The 24,797-nt window shown below is 41.1% G+C and overlaps 1 protein-coding gene across 1 annotated transcript in view; it reads left to right on the top strand.

The window, feature by feature from the left end:
* The window catches only part of rev3l (REV3 like, DNA directed polymerase zeta catalytic subunit), a 219,505-nt gene that overhangs the window by 145,830 nt on the left and 48,878 nt on the right, over positions 1-24,797 (top strand). The window contains exons 13-17 of the mRNA XM_085997824.1: positions 2,595-7,194; positions 13,590-14,512; positions 16,391-16,473; positions 21,938-22,060; positions 23,958-24,165. Coding sequence (XP_085853950.1) covers positions 2,595-7,194; positions 13,590-14,512; positions 16,391-16,473; positions 21,938-22,060; positions 23,958-24,165 — 5,937 coding nt within the window. The remainder of the gene's footprint in view (positions 1-2,594; positions 7,195-13,589; positions 14,513-16,390; positions 16,474-21,937; positions 22,061-23,957; positions 24,166-24,797) is intronic.

Genomic DNA, 24,797 nt, shown 5'->3' with positions numbered 1-24,797 from the left:
AGACTGCAGACTGGTGCTGGTAAAGAAGCAGGTTCTAGGCAAGGAATGAACCTGCGAGAGAAGCTTGCAGGGAGTCCGTCTATGGAGGCAGATCGTGAGAATTGATCTGTTGATCCCAATTGATATACTAAGTCATGTGGTTCCTATGGACCAATCAACAGAGAAGAATGGAAGCAAAGTTCACATAATGCCCACTTGTTACGAGAAATTGGCAGATCCAAGAGGGAAAATCAGATAGCTAGAAAAGGTCATTGGACAATTTGGTTTCTCTCAGTCACGAGATACTTTCTTGTAGCGAGGCACCATCCTAAACCTGCACAATTTAGTACGTGTTCAGCAGCAAACTTGTCATCTTTGCTGTAAGATTTTGATACAAGTACATGGGGCCATTTAACTTTATAGAATGCAGACTAGTATCTATTGCAGGATCCTTGGTTAGAACTGAGAAAATTCAGTGTATATATATTATTCCCACCCCCCTTAAACTACAATAATTTTGTGTGCAGTTGTGCAATTAAATGTACAGCAATAAGTTTATATTGTAGCGATATTTTAGTTGGTATGTACTAGGATAGCAGCATTAGTGTATTGAAGTAACCTGAAAGCACTTCATTCAACATTTCTTTGCAGAGAGTGGTTTAACTGTATTACTCCCTTTTTTCTTTCCCCACTCAGTGAGTTGTGGGTCACAGTGACTGCAAGTCAGTTGAGAAAAACACCGTATTTCTTTAAAATTCACTGAATAGCAGCCCAGCCCATACCTCTCCCCCACCTTCCCATCCCTTTTTGTTAACAGTTCATTGGATAACTGGTCAATTCCTTAGAGAGATGAAACAAAACATTTTATTAATTTCCTGAAAAACTAAACCGTCTGACTGGACCCAAAAATGAAAGGCTGATCTAAATTCCATAGAGCTTTAAACTGATATTTTACAATCAAATTTGCCTTTTATCTTGTGCATTGTTAATTTTGTACCAATTTACTGACCAAAGATAAATATGTGGATGGTTTTAAGTGCTTTTATTGCTTTTCAAGGAGGGGAAAATGCAAATAAAGAACAAACTTATTTCTATCGTGTCACTTGGGACATCCCAAAGGGCTTCACAAGGTTAATTACTTTGATTTTTTTTGATGATTACAGCTCTGAAGGACTGGGGCATTTTTCAGTGTTAAAGTCACTGTAGTTATGTAGTTCAACTAGACATTTAATTGTATACAAGATGTTTATGGAATATGAAGCATTTTTAAGAATAGCACTATATTGAAAGTGTTTGGAAACTCTTTTTTATTTGTCAAGTACCCAACATGATGTGATGTAATTGGCTTGATATGAATTGCAATAATGAGATCCTGTTGCCACTTCCAGTCATTTTTGGGATGAGTCTTGTGCTTTATTCCAAACTTATGGAAAAACTTATACTGCAAATTCACACCCATGGGGACCTGGATTGAGATTGCTCTCACATTTTACTGGGGTACAGATCTGTCCCCTCTTCTGGCTGTATGGATCCAATCAGTGTTGGGTTGAAACAAATCAAAGAAGTGATGTGCTTATCCAGAAATTGTATGTTATATAACTTGTTTTCCACTTTCTCATCTCGCAATTTCCTACAGCATGTATTTGTTCCCTTCTCCTTGGTTTCCTCTGACCACATGCCACACTTGTAAAGGAATATACTTAAAAAGGAAACATTTGCAGGGCTATGAGGAAAGAGCAGGAGTGGAACTAAATGGATAGCTCTTTCAAAGAGCCGGCACAGGCACGATGGGCCTGAATGGCCTCCTGTGCTGTATGAATCACACTCAAAAGGAAAAGGAGCATTCTGCTTATTCACAGGCCTCTGTTGATGCTTTTTAAGTTAGTGATAAGTGAGACACCTAGGGTGACTTGCCCTCACCTGTTGTGGGCAAGTGCCTGTCCTCTATTAAATGCCTTACAGTACAGCTGAGATGAGAAGCTTGCTATGTAGAATTGCAGATGGAAACCCATATCCTACCCCTTTGTAGCACAGTTTAATGGATCTCCAGTGTTCAGCCCTATTTGTGTATTTTCTAATTTTATGATGTGGAGTTAAGAAATTATGGGAATATTTTGGCCCCATTAGTGGATCTCTTGTGGTGATTGCTGGTCTGGAACATGGTTATGATGTTTAGCTGCTAACCTAGCCTGTTCCTTTTTAAGGCATTACTCTAAATAGGCTACTTTGCTGATGTCAATCACGGGACAGTTGCAACCAACAGTCCATTGAAGGGGCCACACACCCAAAATAAAAGTAAGAGGGAACATTGGTTGCAACTGCCTTAAATTTCAGGCTCTTAGCTGGTTTTTCAGGAAGGGAAAGAAAATTGCATGGTGGTCACCTCGAGTACCATTCAAGCCTGGGTCCAAGTGTCACTAATGTGTGAAAATTGTTCCCAGCTGAACGAACTCAATTGAGGAGAATAGCGTGGATGCAGGTGGCTAGTATAGGAAGAGAGAGAGAAAGTTAATTACTGTACTTTTAACGTTGCAAAATTTGCTGGTTTTTATTGCATCAAGCTGAAATATTTTCATGTTCTTCAGTAATTCCGTGGTTATCTTACTGAATTTTAGATAACACTTTAACTGAAAATGGTTCAAGAACTCATTCTACATTAGCAGTCCGAGACAAAGTGCTGACAAAGACGACTTTTCACAAAGAAACTATGATATTAGAGCTGCCGTCATCTGATCACGTTGGACTACAGTGTAATCATGCAGGTACCACACCTCATACACTCAGTGGTTTGAACTCTGCAGAATTACCTTCGTATCAAAATTCATTCACCACAATAAAGAAGCCTGAACACTCCGTTTCTAATGAAACCAGTTATGATTTAAAATACAGTGCACCTAGTGAAGACCTTGGCTTTTGCAATGTGAGGCTTGTGGATGCTGATGTGGTAGATAGATCTCCAGATGCAGTCTGTGAAAACAAACATATAACCAGTGACTACGAAAAACAGGTATCAGCACACACTGATAGACTTCAGAGAGTAAAGCGATATATCAGCATTAACTGTGAAAAGAATTTACCGTTTACACACCAGAGGAACTTAACCAGTGAAGATGAATTTCACAGTAATTCAACTCTCAGTTCCTTAGTCGGGAGGATAGCTAATAATGTGCCTCTTGCATTCAATAAAAAAGAAAACAGCATGTGTGATAAACCTTTGATTCCCCTAGTAGGTATAAAAAATGGGGTTCAGCTTTTTGAAGAACACAAAACCACCGCAGCAGATGCTGAAAACAACATTGAGAAAAGCCTTAGTGATCTTAAAATTAGATATGAAGACTTTCAAGCAACCCAAAGAGACAGAACAGTCATTGATCAGCATGAGGCACAATACACATTTTTTCCTAGTGTGGTGCTTCCCAACTGTCTGAAATGCCCAGAAAAAGTCTTCAAACCTTCTAAAGTTCAGAAACCAGATGACCGCAGGTTAAAGCTCAAATTGGGTAGAAAGAAATCAAATGGTACCCAGTTGACGAGGAAATCTGCAGCTGCAAAGATAAAGAATGCCCATTCCACCGAACTGAATTCTTGTAGCAATGGACTACTGCAAAATAAAGTATCACTGGATCAGAATTCTATTCCATCTTTAGATAATGGACTTCCTTTAGCACCTCAAATCTTTAATATGGAAGGATCCCCAGAAAATGGCCTGGAGGGACAGTCCTTTCAATTAGCATGCAGTAAATATACACTCCGAACAAAGCGAAAAGTAAGCTACGAAGCTGAAGACAGTGAACATGGCCATGGCTCAGAAATCTTAAAGACAAGTCCAACTCGGCCAGAATGTTCAAAAGTCAATGATAATGGTACAGATTGTGTTCAGCGATCACGTAAAAGGAGGAGGTTTAATAAGAAGGAACCCCCTGTGATTATAAAATATATTATTATTAACCGATTCAAGGGTAGGAAAAATATGTTGGTTAAGATTGGGAAAGTGGATTCAAATGAAGACCATGTTGTGCTTGATGATGATAAACTGCAAAAGTATCACCAACTTTCACCGTTAAAAGACTGGTGGCCCAAGATCACCGAACCACCTCTTGTTATCAAACCTTTTGCAACACCTACACCAAAGAGAGGGAAAAAAGCGAAAGTTCAGTCGAGCTTAAAGAAAAGAGCTGGAAGATTCAAAAAACTACAAAAAAAGGAAAAACTGGGCATTGCTAGCCAAAGTCAAGTAAAGAGAAGTGAATATACTGCAAGGAAAATAGAATTTGCACCACTCTCTCCGCCTTCTCCTTGCTATAGTGCTGAGACTGATGACTGTTCAACAGACTATAAAGACGTAATGTCTAAACTTGGCTTTATGTCTGAGAGGATGCCAAGTCCTTCTAAACCCTCACCACCTCGATGCTGGTCACCAAGTGAAATGCAAGGGGATGGAATGCCATCCATTGTATCAATAGAAGACGACGTACTGGTAAGAGACTGTGATCCATATGTTTTAAACAATTCTGATGAGAAAATTTTGTCGCAAGGCAGTAGAAATCGTGCAAAAAAGCAATGTTTGAAATCCAGGAAAAAATCTCCCTGCAATGCTAGCACTACAGCTAAAAAGACAAAGGTATCCCAGAAAGCTAAGCAGGTGACAGCTGATGACAAGGATGAACAGAAGGGAAAACAGCGAAAGAAAACCAGGAAAAGATGGACTCGGAAACCGAAAAATACAATTCCTCACCTTGATGAAAAGCAAGGAACATTTCAAAGTTTGGAACCACATGAGCAAACAGGAAGCTCTGAGCTAGTCAACAGTGAACTGAATTCAGCCTCTAAAGAGAAAGCTAAAAGTAGGTTTTGTGGAGATTTTGAAAATTTGCTCGTTGCAGAATCAGAGCCTGTTTCCAAGACTGATGAGCAACCCAACATTCCTCTTAGTATCTGTTCAACAGGGCATCTTCCTTCAACGCAACCTTACTCTGAAGAAATTCAAGAAGATTCTGGGGGTTACTATAGTTCTTTGCTGGAAACCAATGACAACACAGACCTGCCTGGCTTTTCTTATCCGCCAGATGAACAAGTCTCAGACACACTATCTCAAATAGCAACATGTTCTCAGGCCCAGTTGCACTCCAGTCTTCCTTTCAGTCTCAGTAAAACAAGTCCTTCATGCACACACTCTGATTCTATTTACATGTTGGATAACAAAACTCAAATGACAGATAATTTCCAATTACCGATGGACACGAACCTTGCACCACAGGCAGGATTTGCTCAAAGTGAGCATTGTTTTGATCACTTAACGACCTCTTCCACTGTTCAACCTCGTCCGCAGTCTTTGCAGTACTCTCACCTGCCAGTTCAGTTAACTGAAGACATGTGCAGACTACAGAGAAACAATCCATCACTGCAGAGGTCACAGATTATGAGCTACACAAAGACTGGTGGTCAGCGCATTTCTGAAGTTAGAGAGATTCAAAATGGAGAGGATACGCGCATGTATCAATCTGATCAAAAGTCCACATTACCTCGATCAGAGCTTGAGATTGATTGCAAAATAAACCATCCATCTCGACCATTCCAACAATCCAAACTTGATCAGCAATCAAAACCTACTCTCATTATTTCTGAGGTAAATCGACATTTGGCATATTCACCAGTGAACAGTGTTACAGATTTACCTGCCAGGATTTCTCCGCTAGGAAGTGAAAAGGATGGTCAGTGTCTTAATCTTACTCCATGTAGCCATAGTAAATTGGTGAAAAAAGTTTTGGAAAGGGAACAAGAAACTGGCAACATTTTGGACATATCTGATTTCACCCCTCCTAGAATAAAGCAAAGATCTGTGTCTGAAACTTTTTTGGAAACAAATATTATGCCCCAATCTCAGAAATCTGAACAAAATATAAGATTAGATAGTCAAACATCCGTTAGTAATGGTCAGTCTAGTCTCACGGTTTTAAGAGAGTTACTGCAGAAAAGGCAACAAAAAGCACACCAAGAAAATGTTCAAACCCCTTCACTAAAACCACCGTTTAATAGAAGTATTTCTTACCCAAATGAGCAAAATGAATTCAATAAAAGTTCTGCTAACACAGGCTTCTCTGGTCTTCTCCCTGCTGCTCATTCAAAATCTCCAAAGGATGCTTCCTCTAAAAAAACAAAAAACACAAGAAGTGCAAAGATTGCACAGAAGAAAACCAAAACCTCAAAAAGGGAGTTGACCAAGAAATCTCAAACTTCTCAATCTAAATGTCCCTTTTCTGATGACAGCCCTGTTTTCCATTCCGATGCAGGCTTTGATAGTTGTTACAGTTTTGATAGCTTATCGCCTGAACTTCCCCAGTCTTACAATTTTGATATCAACACTGTTGGACCAACCAGATATTGTACCATATATTCTGGGTGCCAATTCATGCCAGCAGCTGAGCAAAATCTGCCTCAGAAGTTTTTGAGTGATGTTATTCAGGACTCTGTTCCAGCCCAGGCAGTAATAGATACTTGTGCTTACAAGTCCCAGAGCAGTAAAATGCAACACCCTGACCAGGTACACCAGCCTTCAGACAATACAGAATGGGTCAGGCCTGGCTCAATAAGCCCTGATCTTTTTGAAAAGTCCTCTTTAGACAATGGAGAAAAGTTGAAACAATTAAATAAAAACTCCAATATTCCAGTTGAAAATGCTCTGTCAAGCTCTCCTGAGTCATCCAGCACCCATTTGTCTGGAATGTCAACTATGGAGTTGACTAATCAGACCCCTAATCAATATTGTGATTCTTTGGAGAATGGAACTTCCTGTAGCCCTGTAAAGTCATCCAGTAGTCAAATCATGCTATTGGATGAAGGAAGTGGAAGAGAGTGTGACAGATCTGAGGTGTGTCTGTCTGGCCTTTCTACTGGTTCAAGTCCAAATGGAGTTATGGGATTTATTGGTGATGACATTGCTGCAACAAGCTGTGAAGATCCAGAGCTGTGTGCTTCCAAATATAGTAATGGTTCCCCTGCAACGTCTCATAGTTCTCCAGCATCCGTCAGTTCCCCATTACAAACCAAAAATAACTGTTACATCAGCCGTACATCAGGTGCTCACATATTAAAGCCTTTAATGTCACCGCCAAGTCGAGAGGAAATAGTGGCAACACTGTTTGATCATAACCTGGCAGAAACTGTCTACCAAGAACCATTCTGCAGTGATCCTTCAGATGCTCCAGAAAAACCCAGGTAAGAAGTCTAATTGCCCTCTACATATGTAAAATTATGAAAGCATTAACTTACTATCAGAAGTCCTATTTGAGAATTAATTATGATGCTGGACTATAATTTTTTTTTTGTTCAAACTTTTGACTTATAGATTATGATGTACAGAACTGCTCATGTAACTTGAATGTTTCTTGCTTTATGTACAAATAAGATTGACCCTCTGGTGTTCACTGTTGTTCACTTCACTGTTGTTCACTCTTGCCCATTGTTGTACCTGTCTGTGCATGCCTCAGCTGGCTCCGCCCCTGGCTCCACCCATATGTCCTGGTATGAAGGCGGCTGCTCTGCAGTTCCCCAGGCATTCAGGACCGGTCGACCACTAGAGGCATGCCTTCGTTCTTTAGCTAATAAAAGCCTGTTTGTTACTCTCTTAACTTCCAGTCATTCTCAGTAATTGATAGCGCATCACCCTCAAACAATTTCTCCCTGAATGATATTTAGTAGATTCAATCTCCGACCCCTCCCAGAAATTCACACTCCGTAGTTAGGTGATTCTCTTAACTGTTATGGCGTTTCTCTCTGAACAAGCTTCAATCTCCTATTCCTTTTGGCACTAGATCTCCTGTTGTCATTCATACTTTGCAGTGTTTCTTTAGCAGTTTTATTCATTTCCACACAAGTAGATTCTTTCAGGTACTAATTTTTTTTGCACCTCGACACCCAGCCTAACAACCACCATCAAAAGGGCAGAGGGGATTTAATCGGAGGCAAACTATGATCCCAAAAGAATAAGACTGGTGCTCCAGCCCAGTAGGAGGATACAAATGGCTGGTGGATCTTATTGAATGTTTGATAGATGCCACTAGGGGGTAGTTATGTCGCCCCTTACAGATTTAGGTGGCTCGTTTTCTTGACACAGTTTTGAGAGTTTGAAGCCTACTGTGCCTCAATATGCAGAAGTTTTCACTCACCAGGGCTATGGAATAGGTTCCATTTAGGAGAGGAGAGCTTTGTATTCCCTAAAAACACATGTTTAATCCATCTGGTACAGGGTACCTTCATTCTAAAGAAATTCAGAATGTTTTTTCTACTGCAGATCATCCAAACAGTGCAGCCAGCATAGTCAGTCTGAAAGATGCATATTTCTGTATTAGGATCAGGGAATACCACCGGAAAGTACCTCATCCATTGTCATTGTGGAAACTCCGAATAAAGTACTAGAATCATAGAAATTTACGGCACAGAAGGAGGCCATTCGGCCCATCGTGTCTGTGCTGGCCAAAAAATTGCTATTCAGCCTAATCCCACTTTCCAGCTCTTGATCCGTATCCTTGCAGGTTACAGCACTTCAAGTGCATAGCCAAGTACTTTTCAAATGCGATGAGGGTTTCTGCCTCTACCACCCTTTCAGGCAGTGAGTTCCAGACCCCCACCACCCTCTGGGTGAAAAATATTCTCCTCCTACTCCCCTCTAATCTTTCCACTAATTACTTTAAATCTATGCCCCCTGGTTATTGACCTCTCTGCTAGGGAAATATCCTTCCTATCCACTCTATCTAGGCCCCTCATAATTTTATACACCTCAATTAAGTCTCCCCTCAGCCTCCTCTGTTCCAAAGAAAACAACCCCAGCCTATCCAATCTTTCCTCGTAGCTAAAATTCTCCAGTCCTGGCAACATCCTCGTAAATCCCCTCTGTGCCCTCAAGTGCAATCCCATCTTTCCTGTAATGTGGTGACCAGAACTGTGCGCAGTGCCATAGCTGTGGCCTAACTAGTGTTTTATACAGTTCAACCATAACCTCTCTGTTCTTGTATTCTGTGCCTCGGCTAATAAAGGAAAGTATTCTGTGCCTCGGCTAATAAAGGAAAGTATCCCGTATGCCACCTTAATCACCACATCTACCTTTCCTGCTACCTTCAGGGATCTGTGGACATGCACTCCAAGGTCCCTCTGTTCCTCTACACTTCTCAGTATCCTACCATTTATTGTGTATTCCCTTGCCTTGTTAGCCCTCCCCAAATGCATTACCTCACACTTCTCCAGATTGAATTCCATTTGCCACTTTTCTGCCCACCTGACCAGTCCATTGATATCTTCCTGCAGTCTACAGCTTTCTTCCTCACTCAACCACACGACCAATTTTGTATCATCTGCAATCATGTCCCCTACATTGAAATCTAAATCCATGATGTATACCACAAAACGCAAGGGACCTATTACTGAACCCTGTGGAAGACCACTGGAAACCGCCTTCAGTCACAAAAACACCCGTCGTCCATTACCCTTTGCTTCCTGCCACTGAGCCAATTTTGGACCCAACTTGCCATTTTCCCTTGGATCCCATGGACTTTTACTTTTCTGATCAGTCTACCATGTGGGACCCTGTCAAAAGCCTTGCTAAAATACATGTAGCCTGCATCAAACGCGCTACCCTCATCAACCTCCCTTGTTACCTCCTCAAAAAAATTCAGTCAAGTTAGTCAGACATGACCTTCCCTTAACAAATCCATGCTGACTGTCCTTGATTAATTACTACTATTCAGTCAGACTTTCGTTTCCAGAGTACTCGCCAAGTCTTTTAGTAGAGATTGTTTCTTAGCATAAGTAAAAGCCCTTGCACTTATGCCAATAGCCAGATGACTGGTGCAGGTAGCAATTTCTGTCCCTACTGGATTATCAGTTTTGTGGTTAAGTAGAGGAAATCCCAGTTGAGTCCTTTTAGATCTAATTTTGAAATGGAAGCAGTTATTGTCTCTATTGCTGGACAAATTTGCTTATTCAATATGTTCAGCAATTTATGCAAGGGTCCTGATACAGGTACAACACCATCTCGTATCCAGAGCCGGGTGACTCTCTAGCTATCTTTGTGTATGTATGTATGGCTTCTTTTTAACTTGGCCACTGTATGTAGACAGGTTGACTGAGTGGGCGAGAACATGGCAAATGAAATACAATGTGGGGAAGTGTGAATTTATCCACTTTGGTAGGAAAAACAAAAAAGCAGAATATTTTTTGAATGGTGAGAGACTGGGAAATGTTTGCATTCAGAGGGACCTGGGTGTCCTTGTACATGAATCACAGAAAGTTAACATGCAGGTACAGCAAGCAATTAGGAAAGCAAATGGTATGTTAGCTTTTGTTACAAAGGGATTATAGTACAGGGGGTATGAGTAAAGCAGTCTTACTGCAATTATATAGGGCCTTGGTGAGGCCACACCTGGAGTACTGTGTACAGTTCTGGTCTCCTTACCTAAGGAAAGACATATTTGCCTTAGAGGGAGTGCAGCGAAGATTCACTAGACTGGTTCCTGGGATGAGGGGATTACCCTACGAGGAGAGATTGAGTAGACTAGGCCTATATTCCTTAAAGTTTAGAAGAATGAAAGGTGATCTAATTGAAACATATTTCTTAAGGGGCTTGTCAGGGTTAATGCTGGGAAAATGTTTCCCCTGGCTGGGGAATCTAGAACACGGGGTCACAGTCTCAGGATAAGGGGTCAGCCATTTAGGACTGAGATGAGGAGAAATTTCTTCATTCAAAGAGTTGTGAATCTTTGGAATTCTCTACCCCAGAGAGCTGTGGATGCTCAGTCATTGAGTATATTCACGACAGAGGTCGATAATTTTTTGGGAACGAAGGGAATTAAGGGATAGTGCGGGAAGGTAGAGTTTAAGGTAGAAGATCAGCCACGATCTTGTTGAATGGCAGAGCAGGCTTGAAGGGCCAAATGGCCTACTCCAGCTCCTATTTCTTATGTTCTTATGAATGTTTTTGCACTTTGGACTCTGGCCCTGTCCTAGTCTCCTCAAATTTGTGGATTGAAAAGCTCTCTAGCAATGGATATAGAACAGCAACATATTGGTTGCACTATGACTATAGCTGCTTCCTTCAGTGCTAGCCTATATGCAAATCCCTCCCTGTTTGGATGGGTGCCCAGAAAGAGGGAGCTAGCTTACAGATAATGTGGGATCTCCCAAGACTTCTTGCCTGTCGGTCACTTAAACTGAAGAACAATCTGGCTAGCCCTGAATCATTTCAGGATTGAATGTATGGCAGATTAACTGACAACATAAGTGGTCTGATGCATAATCAGGCAAAACTCACTCCACAGCCCTACATCTAAAAATTCTGAAGATGCAGCACTAGTGTGGACTAAGCACAAAGGAGCTGTTGACCCAATACCTGGCAGGAGTACAGAATGAGATCGTCGATGCACTTGGCAGATTCAGGATCTAACCGTACAAATGCCACCCCAACCCCATTTCAAGGCAAACAATGGCATTTTGACAGATGGGACTGCCCCAAGGTAGACCTTCACTTTGATCTGACAGGGTAACAAATTCTTTGATGTCACTGTGCTCTAACTTTGACTACAGATATAAATCCTCAGAGCCGCACCAGTTTTCTTTGTGGAGTTTGAGCAAATAGCTGTGATGGTAAACTAACCTTAGGCAGATTCTTCCCCTTTTTTTTTTAAAGTGAAGTTCAACTTTCATGTATAAAGATTGTTCCAGGCCAACCTTTTCTCTGATCTGTGGTTTAGAGTTGTGTTTTGCACTATTTTACAGTTTTTTGGTTAATTTTGTTGTAAATATTTTAATGCTGCCTTTACTCAGCAGTAGGACTGAATCCGATGTGTTGGCATGGTGCATTTCACCCAGAATATTTAGCAAATTCAATCTTGGCCCCCTCCCAAAAATCTGATTTTTGAAAGGCTAATTCTGAAAGAAACAATCTGTTCCTAGGAAGGAAAAGTCTGATCGCAGCTTCTTGTCACCTGAGGAGTGGTTATTTCAGATGGCAAGAGAGATTAAATCTTTGACAGGAATTCTTGAGCAGTTCCTGATGCCTGCTATCCATCTAGCATGGACTTGCACCAGTGCGAATCAGTTGCCTGAGCAGCAATGCTGACGAGATCCATCTCCCATTCCAGGAGACTCCAGACTCCCAGAGGTTCTGGGAGGGTTGGCAGCCCTGCTAACTAGGCCTTCGCAAGAGTATTGTGTCCACTTCTGTGCACCACACTTTAGGAAGGATGTCAAGTCCTTGGAGACAGTGCAGAGGAGATTTACTTGAATGATAGCAGGGATGAGGCACATCAGTTATATGGAGCGGTTAGAGAAGCTGGTATTGTTCTCCTGAGAGAGGAGCAGGTTAAGGGAAGATTTGATTGAGGTGCTCAAAATTGAGGAGTTTGATAGAGTAAATAAGGAGAGAGTTTCCACTGGAGTGAAGGTCAGTACCCAGAAGAAACTGATTTAAGGTAATGGTGAAAGGACCAGAAGGGAGATGAGAATTTATTTTGCAGCGAGTTATGATCTGGAATGCACTGCCTGCAAGGGTGGTGTGGAAGCACATTCAATAATAACTTTAAAGGAAATTGGATAAATACTTGAAGGAAAAAAAAATCAATGTTGTGGGGAAAGAGCAGGGGAGTGGGGGGTAATTGGATAGCTCTTTCAAAGGCACAATGGGCTGAATGGCAGCCTTCTGTGCTGTATGATTCTATTAGGTTTACTCATCAGGTCCCACTGTCCGAGTGTTGGTATTCTGCCCATTCCGCTGCTATAATATATGCTGTTCTGGGCTGGCTAAGCAGCAGGAAACTTGATATAGCTTTGTGCTGGTAAACTGCACATTTTTAGCTGGTTGCACTCCTGTAGTGCTCATGCGTAGTTTCTTACCAACCTCCATATAAGCTTGCTGTGTGCCCCTATAAATTGAGATTGTACACATTAGAATCGAGCAATCGAACTATACTTGTGATTTCTTAGTAGTATAGCTTAGAGATACGTGATTTTCATGGACAGCTGCAACCTTGCATTTGGGGCTGTTTATTAGTGGTTTTCTAAGATTTGTGGTGGTGAAAACCCACATTAGGTCTTTAGAAGACCTGGAACAAGTGGTGAGAAATCAACAGGAAATTACTGTTGTAAGCATTTTCAGTGGTTCATTTTTCTATTTTCTTTTGGACAAGGTAAATGCAGCACATCAGATCACTTCTTGCAAAGCTAGTATATCTGGAATTGTTCTCCATTTTGGTGCTGCCTAATTATTTGAGTGCTGGTTACATGCAGACATTTTTTGTTTGAAACAATTTTTTGCAATAATTTGTCCTCTTGGAAAGATTACACCATAAAGCCTAAAATGTCTCGTGAGATGAATTTGTAATTATAACTATCCATTCAGTACTTACAAAATTGAGACTCAAAAAACATACAAGCTTATTTGACTTCCGTAAGATGAAATGACAGTGATAGGCTGACTGTGTCCAACAGTAAGAATTGTGTAAACATTGTTCATGGGTCCAAGATGCAGCAGGGTTCAGAATGTTCCTTACAACTTGTGCTACTTTGGATACCGAGTTAAATGAGTACTGTCCAGCTGACCAAATGTTTTCCTTCAATCATAGGGAGATAGGAGGACGAGTTTTGACAGTTGAAACCAGGTTACCGAATGAATTGCCAGAGTTTGATGGCGATTTTTCACTGGAAGGGCTGCAGTTCTGGAAGACAGCTTTATCGGCAATGACACAAAATGCTAGACCTGGCTCCCCTGCCTTTACCGGAAACCGGCATTCTGCTGCTCAAAGAGTGGGGGCTGGTGCAGGAACTTCTGAAGACCAAAAGATTATAATCCTGCCATGTAAAAGTCCACCTAGTTTACAACGGGTGCAGTTGTGGCTTCAGGCAAAAAGAGAATATGATAATTCAAAGAAACGTTCAAAAAATCTAACTGAGAATACCAACCAGAATCGGTGCTTGCAGGCTTCACAAGCAGGTCGGACTTCTACAGCTGAAGAGTTGGCTACGGCAATTTCTGCAGTGCCTGACCAAGAGCAAGTTGTAAGGCATACTCAGATAAGTGAATCGGACTCCTCTCCTGAAACACCGCTCCTAAAAACCCCAGAGCAGAACAACTCGAAACCTAGGTCTCCAGCAAGCCAGCTAACTAAAGTAGTGGAGCAGTGTGAAGATGATGACGATTACTATCGTGCATACAGTTCTCCCGATTCACCACTGTTGTCTCCGTGGCAGCAACCAGCTTCCCCTAATGCAATGCAGTGGGAGCCAAATGAAGAAAATAGGAAAGTAATTGAGCCAACACTAGCCTGCAGCGCGGAGATTGTTGCAGAGGATTGCCCATCGCCGCCCTACAGCAACATGCCTCCAAATGCTGGACGGAGCGATGAACAGCTGCTGGCAAGATCACCCCTTCAGCCTAAACTAGGAGCTGCTGAGAATTCTGCATCTGTTCTACATAGCACACCTATTGCACGGAGAAGTAGAAGTGATGGAATTCCTGAAGCGCTTTACTGCACTCCCATACAAATGGGTGGGTATTCATTTCTATGGTTTTAAACTGTTGGTACAAAAATAAGTATTACTGTCATTGGGGGGAAAAAAATCTGTTTTAACTGATTTCATGTTGCAATTCCAATATAGCATCTTTTATACAAGCTTCGTTAGGATTCCCCCAAAGTAACCCATAGGTTTAAAAATAAAGATTCTAGATAATAAATTGTTAGTTGTCCGTTTATTTTAAAAAGTAGATTAGTAGCGATTGTCTTCTGTTGGTTTGTGGAGATTTTGTTTAAACTTTGTGTAAATATTTTAACAAGAGTTGTTAAAATTGGAGATGCTGGCACTTTATTTAGGTGCAGTGTTTTTAGGAAATTTGGGTTATGCCAAATTCTGTATTCTCCAGAAACTCTGGATTATCAGATTCCAGTTTCTATGGACTAAGGATGGTTGTGGAATGTCGCACTATAATGCCCTTCTTTCAGAAAACTGCAGTCAAAAGAAAAAGCAACGTATCAACATAGTTAACACTTCAAATTGGGTGTTGTGTATAGAAGCGTATGTTGTCATTCTCGTGCCTCTCTCTTCCCTTCCTCCTCCCCCCTCCACCTCATCTCCTAGATGTACGACTTCAGTTATGTGGAGGGACTAGAGAAACTGGGGTTATTGTCCTTGGAGGAGAGAAGGTTAATGGGAGATTAGATAGAGGTGTTCAAAATCATGAGTTTGGATAGAGTAAATAAGGAGAAACTGTTCCCCGTGGCAGAAGGGCCAGTAACCAGAGGACACAATTTAAAGTAATTGGCAAAAGAACCAGAGGCGACGTGAGGTGAAATGTTTTTACACAGTGAGCTGTTATGATCTATTGGTGGAAGCCGATTCAATAATAACTTTCAAAAGGGAATTGGATAAATACTTGAAGGGGAACATCTTTGCAGAGTTATGGGAAAAGGGAAGTGGGACTAATTGGACAGCTCTTTCAAAGAGCCAGCCAGGCACGATGGGCCAAATGTCCTCCTTCTGTGCTGTATCATTCTAGGAATACAAGGGTACTCTTTTTATATAAAAAAATTCTGACATACCAGGTGTTTCAATTTTTTTTTACTGTACTGTAACTTAAAAATAACTGCTGGTAGATTTATAACTACTTGCAGTAGCCAAGGTAATTAAGTTTTTGTTTAGGAAAGATGTCTGTCACCTCCACTTAATTGCTGCTTATACGGTGTTGGCCGTGGCTCAGTGGGTGGCACTCGCCTCCGAGTCAGAAGGTTGTGGGTTTAAGTTCCACTCCAAAGATCTGAGCACAAAAATCTAGGCTGATACTCCAGTACAGTACAGTACAGTACTGAGGGAGTGCTTCATAAAGGCATAATCAGACAATGGCTGCTGCGCCAAAGAAGAGGTTAACATAGGCTTGGTCAAAGCGGGAGGTGGAGGGGTTTCAGGAGGCAGTACTCATTCTACCATTCTCTTGGGACTCCAGTATTTTGGCTTGTTAGTTACTAAATTGAATCTGCAGCTGGTAAATCATTTCATAGTTCCCCCAATGATATATTATAAATATTGTGGTATTTTAATATCTGGAGGCAGCTAGGTGCAGCAGATAAAATATAATGGCTCCTTTAACTCTCATACCAAAATGCATTGTACTGGATAAGCCAGTGAGTAGCTGAGCCATACAGACCATGAAGATCTCAGATGTAACAGCATTAGGGATGCTATCATTTCCTTCAGCATTCTAGGTTATGTTGAGAGTTTACTGAGATTCTAGGTCATATTATGGCAACCCCACTTATTTACTGTTTACCAAATTCTGGTCCTAGTTAAACTGGATACTACACACCACTGAGCCTTAGCAAGTTGGGTTTGTGAAAAATTTTGTTTAATATTCAAATTATTTTAACCTATTCAGAGCCCAGGCTTCAGAAGACAAGTCAAAGAAAGGCCTGTAATTCTGACTCCTTGAGGAGAGTGCTGCTAACAACTCAACTTAAGGTAATACACAAGCTGAAGATTCATGTGTTGCAGTGTTTTTAAATACACACAAATGTGCACAGTTGTTTCCAGATATTTGAAATTGCTAAATAAATTCAAAGGTAAGTGTATGCAGTCTGCCCAGTGCCGTGGCATGGTTATATTTCCGGTTTGTTTTCAATGTCTTGCCAGATCTGAGACTCTAACATGTTACTTGGTACTTACTGTGAGCAAAGAAGAAATGAAATTATAAACGTCCCATTTAAGAATTTTGGAGAAAAACTGCGATTTCCAGTGCAGAATGCCAAAACGGCCAGACATTTACACTATGTTGGGGGAGAGCTGAGCTAAGTAATCAAGATCTCAATCTTACCTAGGGTCTAACCTTAAGTGTTGATCTGTAGAATTATGAGAGGTCAAGGGTTCGGATACCTTTTTTTAATATATTTTTTTAAATAACAGCTGCGCGCATTTCTACTCCGTTGTATCATATTATTTGGTCCGAGTTATCAATCAGGAGGCGCCTGCCCGATCTGTTACTAAATGCTCCCGTCTCAAGCGCACTTCATTGGGACTGAGGACTGAAAAGTGGCAATTGGTGTGGAAAATTCAGGAGAATATTGTAGTTAGGAGCCTATAAGCTTGACTTTGTGCAAAAAGGAAGCACCTGGAGTTTCCATAAGATGGATGTCAGTTTTATTTACTAGTTTGTGTTTCTTCCATTTAAAAGGATGTACCAGGTAGATGAACTAAGAGCAATTGCCAGTCTAGGGAATTGGCTCCAGTTGGAGCAGCTTTTATTGCTTTGTGCTCATATACCCAATTTACTACCATTCCTTCGGAACCGCCAGGGATAACTAGGACATTCTACTTGTGTGATGGACTCTTTCTGGTACAACATGTACTGTAATGGGTTTCTCTCCACTCTGAAGAATGACCTCATCCCCAATTCAAGTTATTAATGAATAATTTGCCTGTTTTCACTAGGTATTATTGTCTTGATCTAGCCATTGGATCTTCACTGTCACCAGTTTTTAATATTACTTTGGTGTAAGATCAGCTTCACATATCTGATATAATTGGTAGATGCTTATGCTGGGCAGAACCTGGAGAAAAAAAACCACTGCCCATTATGTTAATACAAAAGCTATTGCTAGCTACTGTGTTAAATCTGTTGTTTAAAATGGATATTGCAGTAGGTCTTAACAGGCAAAATCTTTCACATGCACCTCATTGTCCATTCCCAATGCAGACAGGTGCACAGACATTTAGGGGGAGAAATTCAGTATCGCCCCGTTTGGGGCACAATTATTAGCCGGGCGCAAAGTTCAGCGCCTGGCGCTAATTATCGGCTCCGACTGCAAACTTGGCTTCTATCGCCCCTGGAGGTGATTGGAGCGGTAAATCAGGCGCTACACACCTCTCAAGGCGCTAACGCCGAGGAGCGAGGCACTAACTCAGAGCGCTGGCGAAGCTCATGTGATGTCAGTCAGCAATGGAACACACACACTGGTGCCGGCCAGTTCTTAAAGGGGAGGGTCGATCCTGCTCTCCATCCACATCCTGCTCATTGCAGCCTTGCATCTCGGCCTGGAAAGACCTGTATATCAATTCTGCTGGAAAGAACAATGGAGAGGCCCAGGGAAAGAGCTCAGAGTGCAGCCCCCATAGTCTCTTCTAAATTGATGCCAGGAAGGTCAAATCAAAATGAACCTGCAAAGTGCTGCTCAGTGCCCAAAACTCCTTCACACAGCGTTGAATCTCTCCAGAAGTATTTCTCTCTCTCTCTCTCTCTCAAAATGTGTGGTGCAAAAATGTCGCCGACAGAAAAAGGCAGGAAGCGGCCACCTTTTAAATAGCGCTCCCCCAGTCCCTTCCCGACTGCAAAACGTTCCCCTCAACCTGTCGTTGCTAGCGGCAGGGGGCGCCACTCTATCCGGTCCAGGACGTTGCACGCTCGACTGACGTCGCGATCTGCGGATGCAGGAGATCGTGGCGGTAATGTTTAGCACCACCGCAAAATGTCTGGTCAATTTCGCGAGTAGTGCAAACATTGCCACACCTGGACTCTAGTTGCTTTGCGCTCCATTAGCGCAAAGCAACTGAATTTTTACCCCTTAATCCCTCAGATGTTTGAGTCACATACAGGAGCTGAACAATATGGGTGAATGATCTTGTCAGCAACTTCTATAGCGCTGATCTCAGTGGAGCTGTCAACTTGCCCAACTTTTAAAATCATTGCAAAGCCATAACCCACTGTCTGGTGAGCAGAGTGTATGCTGACTGTACGTTTCAGCATGTGGTACGTATATTACTATAAACTTACTGTGAACTTCATTTATAGTGGCCATGGTTTATCCAGACATTTGTGTGAACTGAGCAAACATCTTTCCAAACCAAACAAATTGCCATACTGAAGATTCCTTGGTTTCTTGACAGACTTGTAGCTCATGATTTTAAAGTTCTGATTCTACAGTCCATTGGAGCAAGTTTCTTGGTTACAGTGGTCATTGGCACATACCAGCCAAATGGGGTTTAAAAACATAAGAAATGGGAGCTGGAGTAGGCCATTTGGATCTTCGAGCCTGCTCCACCATTCAAGAAGATCATGGCTGATCATCTACCTCCACTCCACCTTCCCGCACTATCCCCATATCCCTTAATTCCCTTAGTTTCTAAAAATGTATCGACCTCTGTCTTGAATGTACTCAATGACTAAACATCCACAAAGATTCACAACCCTTTGAGTGAAGAAATGTCTCCATCTCAGAATTTTGTGTTTCAATTAGAACACCTCTCTTTCTTCTAAACTCTAAGGAATATAGGCCTAGTCTACTCGATCTCTTCTCATAGGGCAATCCCCTCATCCCAGGAACCAGTCTATTGAATCTTTGTTGCACTTCCTCTAAGGCAAGTATGTCTTTCCTTGGGTAAGGAGACCAGAACTGTACACAGTACTCCAGGTGTGGCCTCACCAATGCCCTGTATAATTGTAGTAAGACTTCTTTACTCTTATACTCTAATCCCTTTGTAACAAAAGCTAACATACCATTTGCTTTCCTAATTGCTTGCTGTATCTGCATGTTAACTTTTTGTGTTTCATGTACAAGGACACCCAGTTCCCTCTGAATGCAAACATTTCCCAGTCTCTCTCCATTCAAAAAATATTCTGCTTTTTTTTCCCTACCAAAATGGATAACTTCACACTTCCCCACATTGTATTCCATTTGCCATGTTGTTGCCCACTCAGTCAACCTGTCTGTATCTCTGCAGCCTCGTTGCATCCTCCTCACAGCTTACTTTACCACCTAACTTAGTATCATCAGCAAACTTGGGTACGTTAGTCAGTCCCTTCATCCAAGTCATTAATATAGATTGTAAATAACTGAGGCCCAAGCATTGATCCTTGCAGTACCCTGCTAGTTACAGCCTGCTAACCCAAAAAAGTCCTGTTTATTCCTACTCTGTTTTCTGTCCATTAAGCAGTCTTCAATCCATGCTAATATATACCCTCAATCCCATGAGCCCTAATTTTGTGTAATAACCTCTTGTGTGGCACCTTATTGAATGCTTTTTGAAAATCCAAATGCACTACATCATCTGGTTCCCCCTTCTCCACCCTACTAGTTACATCTTCAAAAAACGCTAATAGATTTGTCAAACAAGATTTCCCTTTCATAAAGCCATATTGACTCTGCCTAATCACATTACAATTTTCTAAGTGCCCTGTTACCACGTCCCTAATAATAGATTCTAGCATTTTGCCTACTACTGATGTCGGGCTAACTGGCCAATAGTTCCCCATTTTTTTCACTTCCTCCTTTCTTAAATAGTGGTGTTATGTTTGCTATCTTCCAGTCCTTGGGGGCTGTTCTAGAACCTAGGGAATTCTGGACGATTAATACCAGTGCATCCACTATCTCTGCAGCTACCTCTTTTAAAATCCTAGGATGGAGGTTGTCGGGTCCAGGGGATTTGTTGCCACTTAATTCCATTAATTTCTCCAGTACTATACTGATTTTCTTTACTTATACTGATTTCTTTAAGTTCCTCACTCTCTCTAGACCCTTGGTTCCCCACTATTTCCGGAATGTTTTTTGTGTCTTTTACTGTGAAGACGGACGTTTAATGTTCTCTGCCTCTAATGGGCCCATGTTTACTTTCACTAATCTCTTCCTGTTTACAATCTGTTTTTATATCTTTCGCTAATTTACTCTCTTTTTTATCTCTTTCCATATCAGTTTCTTGGTCCTCCTTTTGCTGAATTCTAAAATCCTCCCAATCCTCAGGCTTGCTACTCTTTTTGGCAACATTATAAGCCTCTTCCTTTGATTTAATGCTATCTTTAACTTCTCTTAGCCACGGTTGGACCACTTTTCCTGTGGGATTTTGTGCCTTAAGGGAATGTATATTTGGTGTGAATTATGTCTACCGTCATACCTTTTTAATGTAGTTTCCCAATCTACCTCCGCCAACTCGCCCCTCATACCTACGTAGTTTGCTTTGTTTAGATTTTAAGACCCTAGTTTTGTACTTAACCAAATCACTTTCAAGCACAATATAAAATTCTATCGTATTGTGGTCACTCTTCCCTAAAGGCCCTTTACTACATGATTATTAATTAACCCTTTCTCATTGCACAATACTAGATCTAAAATAGCCTGTTCCCTAGTTGGTTCCTCAACATACTGATCTAGAAAACTATCTTGCATACATTCCATGAATTCGTCCTCCACACTATTACTGCAAATTTGGTTTACCCAGTCTATTTGTAGATTAAAGTCCCCCATGATTACTGTATTACCCTTGTTACATGCACCTCTAATTCCCTGATTTATACTCTGCCCTACATTACAACTACTGTTTGGGGGCCTATAAACAACTCCCACCGATGTTTTCTGCCCCTTGCTGTTTCTTAGCTCCACCCAAACTGATTCTACTTCTTGATTTTCTGAGCTAAGATCATTTCTCTCTCTCCTTTATCCCATCCTTTATTATCAGGGTTACTCCTCCTCCTTTCCCATTTTGCCTACTTCTTCTAAAAGTTAAGTATCCTGGAATATTTAGTTCCCAACCTTGGTCACTTGCAACCACGTCTCTGTAATGGCTATTAGATCAATCCTATTCATTTCTATCTGCATTATTAATTAATCTATTTTGTTGTGAATTTTGTTTACGTGATGCATTTGCAAAGGAAGAACTTGCATTTACATAGTACCTGGAGTCATGTTGCTTCAGGTTCAAGCAAGGTCCCACAAACACAACAATGTCAGTGAGTGGACATTGCTTTAAAGCACGAGCTATGAAGAGCTGCAGAACTGTGGTTGATGGTTCATTTCAGTTTGATGTTGTTCAGGGTTTTGTTTGGTTCTCCTATTAGCTAGTAAATATCTAGACACAATTGCAATGTACTGTAAAAATCTACTTTTGTCACTTAAGCTATTTCACAATATGCCATGTTGACCATGTGTGTGTACTTTTCCAGAACCAGTTTACTGTTCAATCTTCAAAGAAAAATGTGTCCGAGATAGAAGGACCAACTCTAAACAACTCCTATGGCTTCAAAGTCAGCCAACAAAACCTCCAGGAGGCAAAAGCTTTGCACGAGGTATTGTATCTTCTTTTCAGCTTTGGTATAAAACCTCAGCCCCTATGTAAATAGACGTCCCTATCATTTTTGAAGTTACTTTAGTAAGCTATTGCCTAAACATTATCAAAATGACTTGTCTCAGAATTGAGTTTTTGTTAAATTTGCTAATTTTTTTTCCTTCCCCCCCCCCCCCCCCCCCAAATATGAAGTTATTGAACATTCTATAAAGAAAATGGTACCCACGGGCTGAACAAGTGCCATTAGGGAACTTCCTGTTCTAGAATAACTACCAAAAGCAACAAAAGGGTTTTCCACAACGCAAAGTAACTTACTTGTGACAATTGTTTCTTGAATCTTAGCAGTTTAATCCGTATAAGATTCAAGTAAAATTGTGTCTAATTTGATTACTGTGGTGGGAAAGTCAGAATTGCTATCTTGTAATTGTCGCTGTTATCCTACAGTAGTATGGTGTATTGAAATGCAACAGGTGAGTGGAACCCAGGTCTGTTCCAATCTCGGCTGCACTATTGGAGGGAGGCCAGGTGATTCCTCATAATGGGGGCGGGGGAGAAAAATTAGAAGGTAGAGAACCAGATTTTCACTACCCTTTCTGTGGGGGAAAAGGTGCTTCCTGATTTCATGCCTAACTGACCTAGCTCTAATTTTAAGATTATGCCCGGCTTGTTCCGATTCCCCCACCAGAGGGAATAGTTTCTGTGTCTACCCTTTCGAAGCCCTTTATCATTTGAAACACTGCAATTAGTTAATTCCTCAACCTTTTAAACTCAATTGAATGCAAACTAAGTTATGCAACCTGTCCTAATTTAACCCTTTAAGCCCTGGTATCGTTCCGGTGAATCTGCACTGTGCCTCCATCCAAGACCAATATATCTTTTGAGGTTCAGTCCCCAAAAATGAATGCAGTACCACCTAGAGATAAAGCCCAACATCCCATTTGCTTGTTTGTAGCAGTGCACTAGCTTCTGGTAATCTGAGTACTGTACATGGACATCTAAATCCCTTTGCTCCTCCACAGCTCCTAGTCTCTCACCATTAAGAAAGTATTCCGATTTGTCATTCTCCGATCCAAAGTGGATAACCTCATACTTCCTCACATTGGTCTCTGTCTGCTATAGTTTTTGCCCACTCAATTAGTCTGTCTATGTCCCATTGTAACTTCCTGCTCCCATCAAAGCAACGTACTGTGCCTCTTAACTTAGTGTCATATGAAAACTTGGATATACTGCTCTCTCTTCCTTCTTCTAAGTCATTATATATGGTGAAAAGCTGAGACCCCAGTACAGATCCCTGGGGCACACCACTTGCCACATCCCACCAATCAAAGAATGTTCCTTTTATTCCTACTCTGTCTCCTACCTCCTAACCAATCACCAACACCTCCAAATCTGTGCGCTAGCATTTTTGATGACCTTGTACAGAACCTTAACAGATTCCTTCTGAAAGTCCGCAACACCTATAGACACTCCCCCTATCCACCATGCCAGTGGCTTCTTCAAAAAATCCAACTACTGCATATTAGTCCGACATGGCCTATGCTTCACAAATCCATGCAGACTCTTGGATCATCTCATACTTGTCCAAGTGCTCAGTCACTTTGTTCCTGATTCCAGTAACTTCCCTACAACTGACAGATCTGTCATTTCTTGGTGAGCCACACCAGGAAGGTTGCAAGTTGATCTTTTGGTTTAAAAGTATACAAAGTTTTGAACACATTATCCCAAATAAATTAAAATTATAATTTTCATGCCAAGAGTTCTTCCCTAATTCATGTTGTTAGTAAAAAGAAAAAACCTAGATTTCTGCACCCTCTGCTTGGACTAAGTTTACTACAATTTTATGATTTAATAATTTAAATGCAATACACATTGGTGCTCTGACCTGTTTCTGTTTGCAGGTGCAGTACCTTGTACTCATGAGTATGGAATTACATGCTCGCACAAGACGTGATTTGGAGCCTGACCCTGAATTTGATCCCATCTGTGCCTTATTCTACTGTATTTCTTCTGATGCACTGCTTCCAGAAACAAATAAAACTGAGGTTACTGGTGCTATAGTAATTGATAAGGACCATATCTGCTCCAACAGAAGCGCCTCTTCTCCTGGTATGAAGCACAGGCCAAATAGCCACTTATTAATAATTGGGGATATATTATGCCAATAGCATGATTGCACACTGGAGAGTACAGAAGCTGCTCAACTGCTAAGCTCATATTCTGCAAGTTAAGGGGAGGGCAAACTAGTTTTGTTTGTATTTGCTTTGTGAAAACAAATATTCATTTAGATTACTCTAAGTGCACTGCAATATTTATATTTACTCAATTTACTATGAGAATCCACTAAGTACAGCACCCCTTGTAACTTTTCGATTTACAAACATTGTAATTACATGAAATGAGTTAATTGTTGTCCTTAATTTAATACTGATTGCTTCCTAAATTGTTATGTTCATAATCTGGTTTGTTTGATGAACTAAACAAACCCAAGTGTAGAAAGGTCATAGTACAATAACAACTTGCATTTACATAGTGCCTTTAACATAGAAAAATATCCCACAGCACTACATTTGTTGTTTGTGACTGGGCCAAGCATGTTTGGAAAAGTACGGCACTTCCCCTATACAGGAGCTCACATCTTGGTGCAAGTGTTGACCTGAAGGAAATGATCTGCAGTGCACTTGGGAAATTTAGAATCTCTGCGATCAGCAAATCAAACCTCTTTCCTCACTTGAACAAGA

Source organism: Somniosus microcephalus, chromosome 9 (assembly GCF_052327205.1).
Source record: "Somniosus microcephalus isolate GS21.2 chromosome 9, FLI_Smic_1.0, whole genome shotgun sequence".
Taxonomy (NCBI): domain Eukaryota; kingdom Metazoa; phylum Chordata; class Chondrichthyes; order Squaliformes; family Somniosidae; genus Somniosus; species Somniosus microcephalus.
Note: the sequence above shows the minus strand (reverse complement) of the source record. Positions and strands in the feature narration are given on the sequence as shown.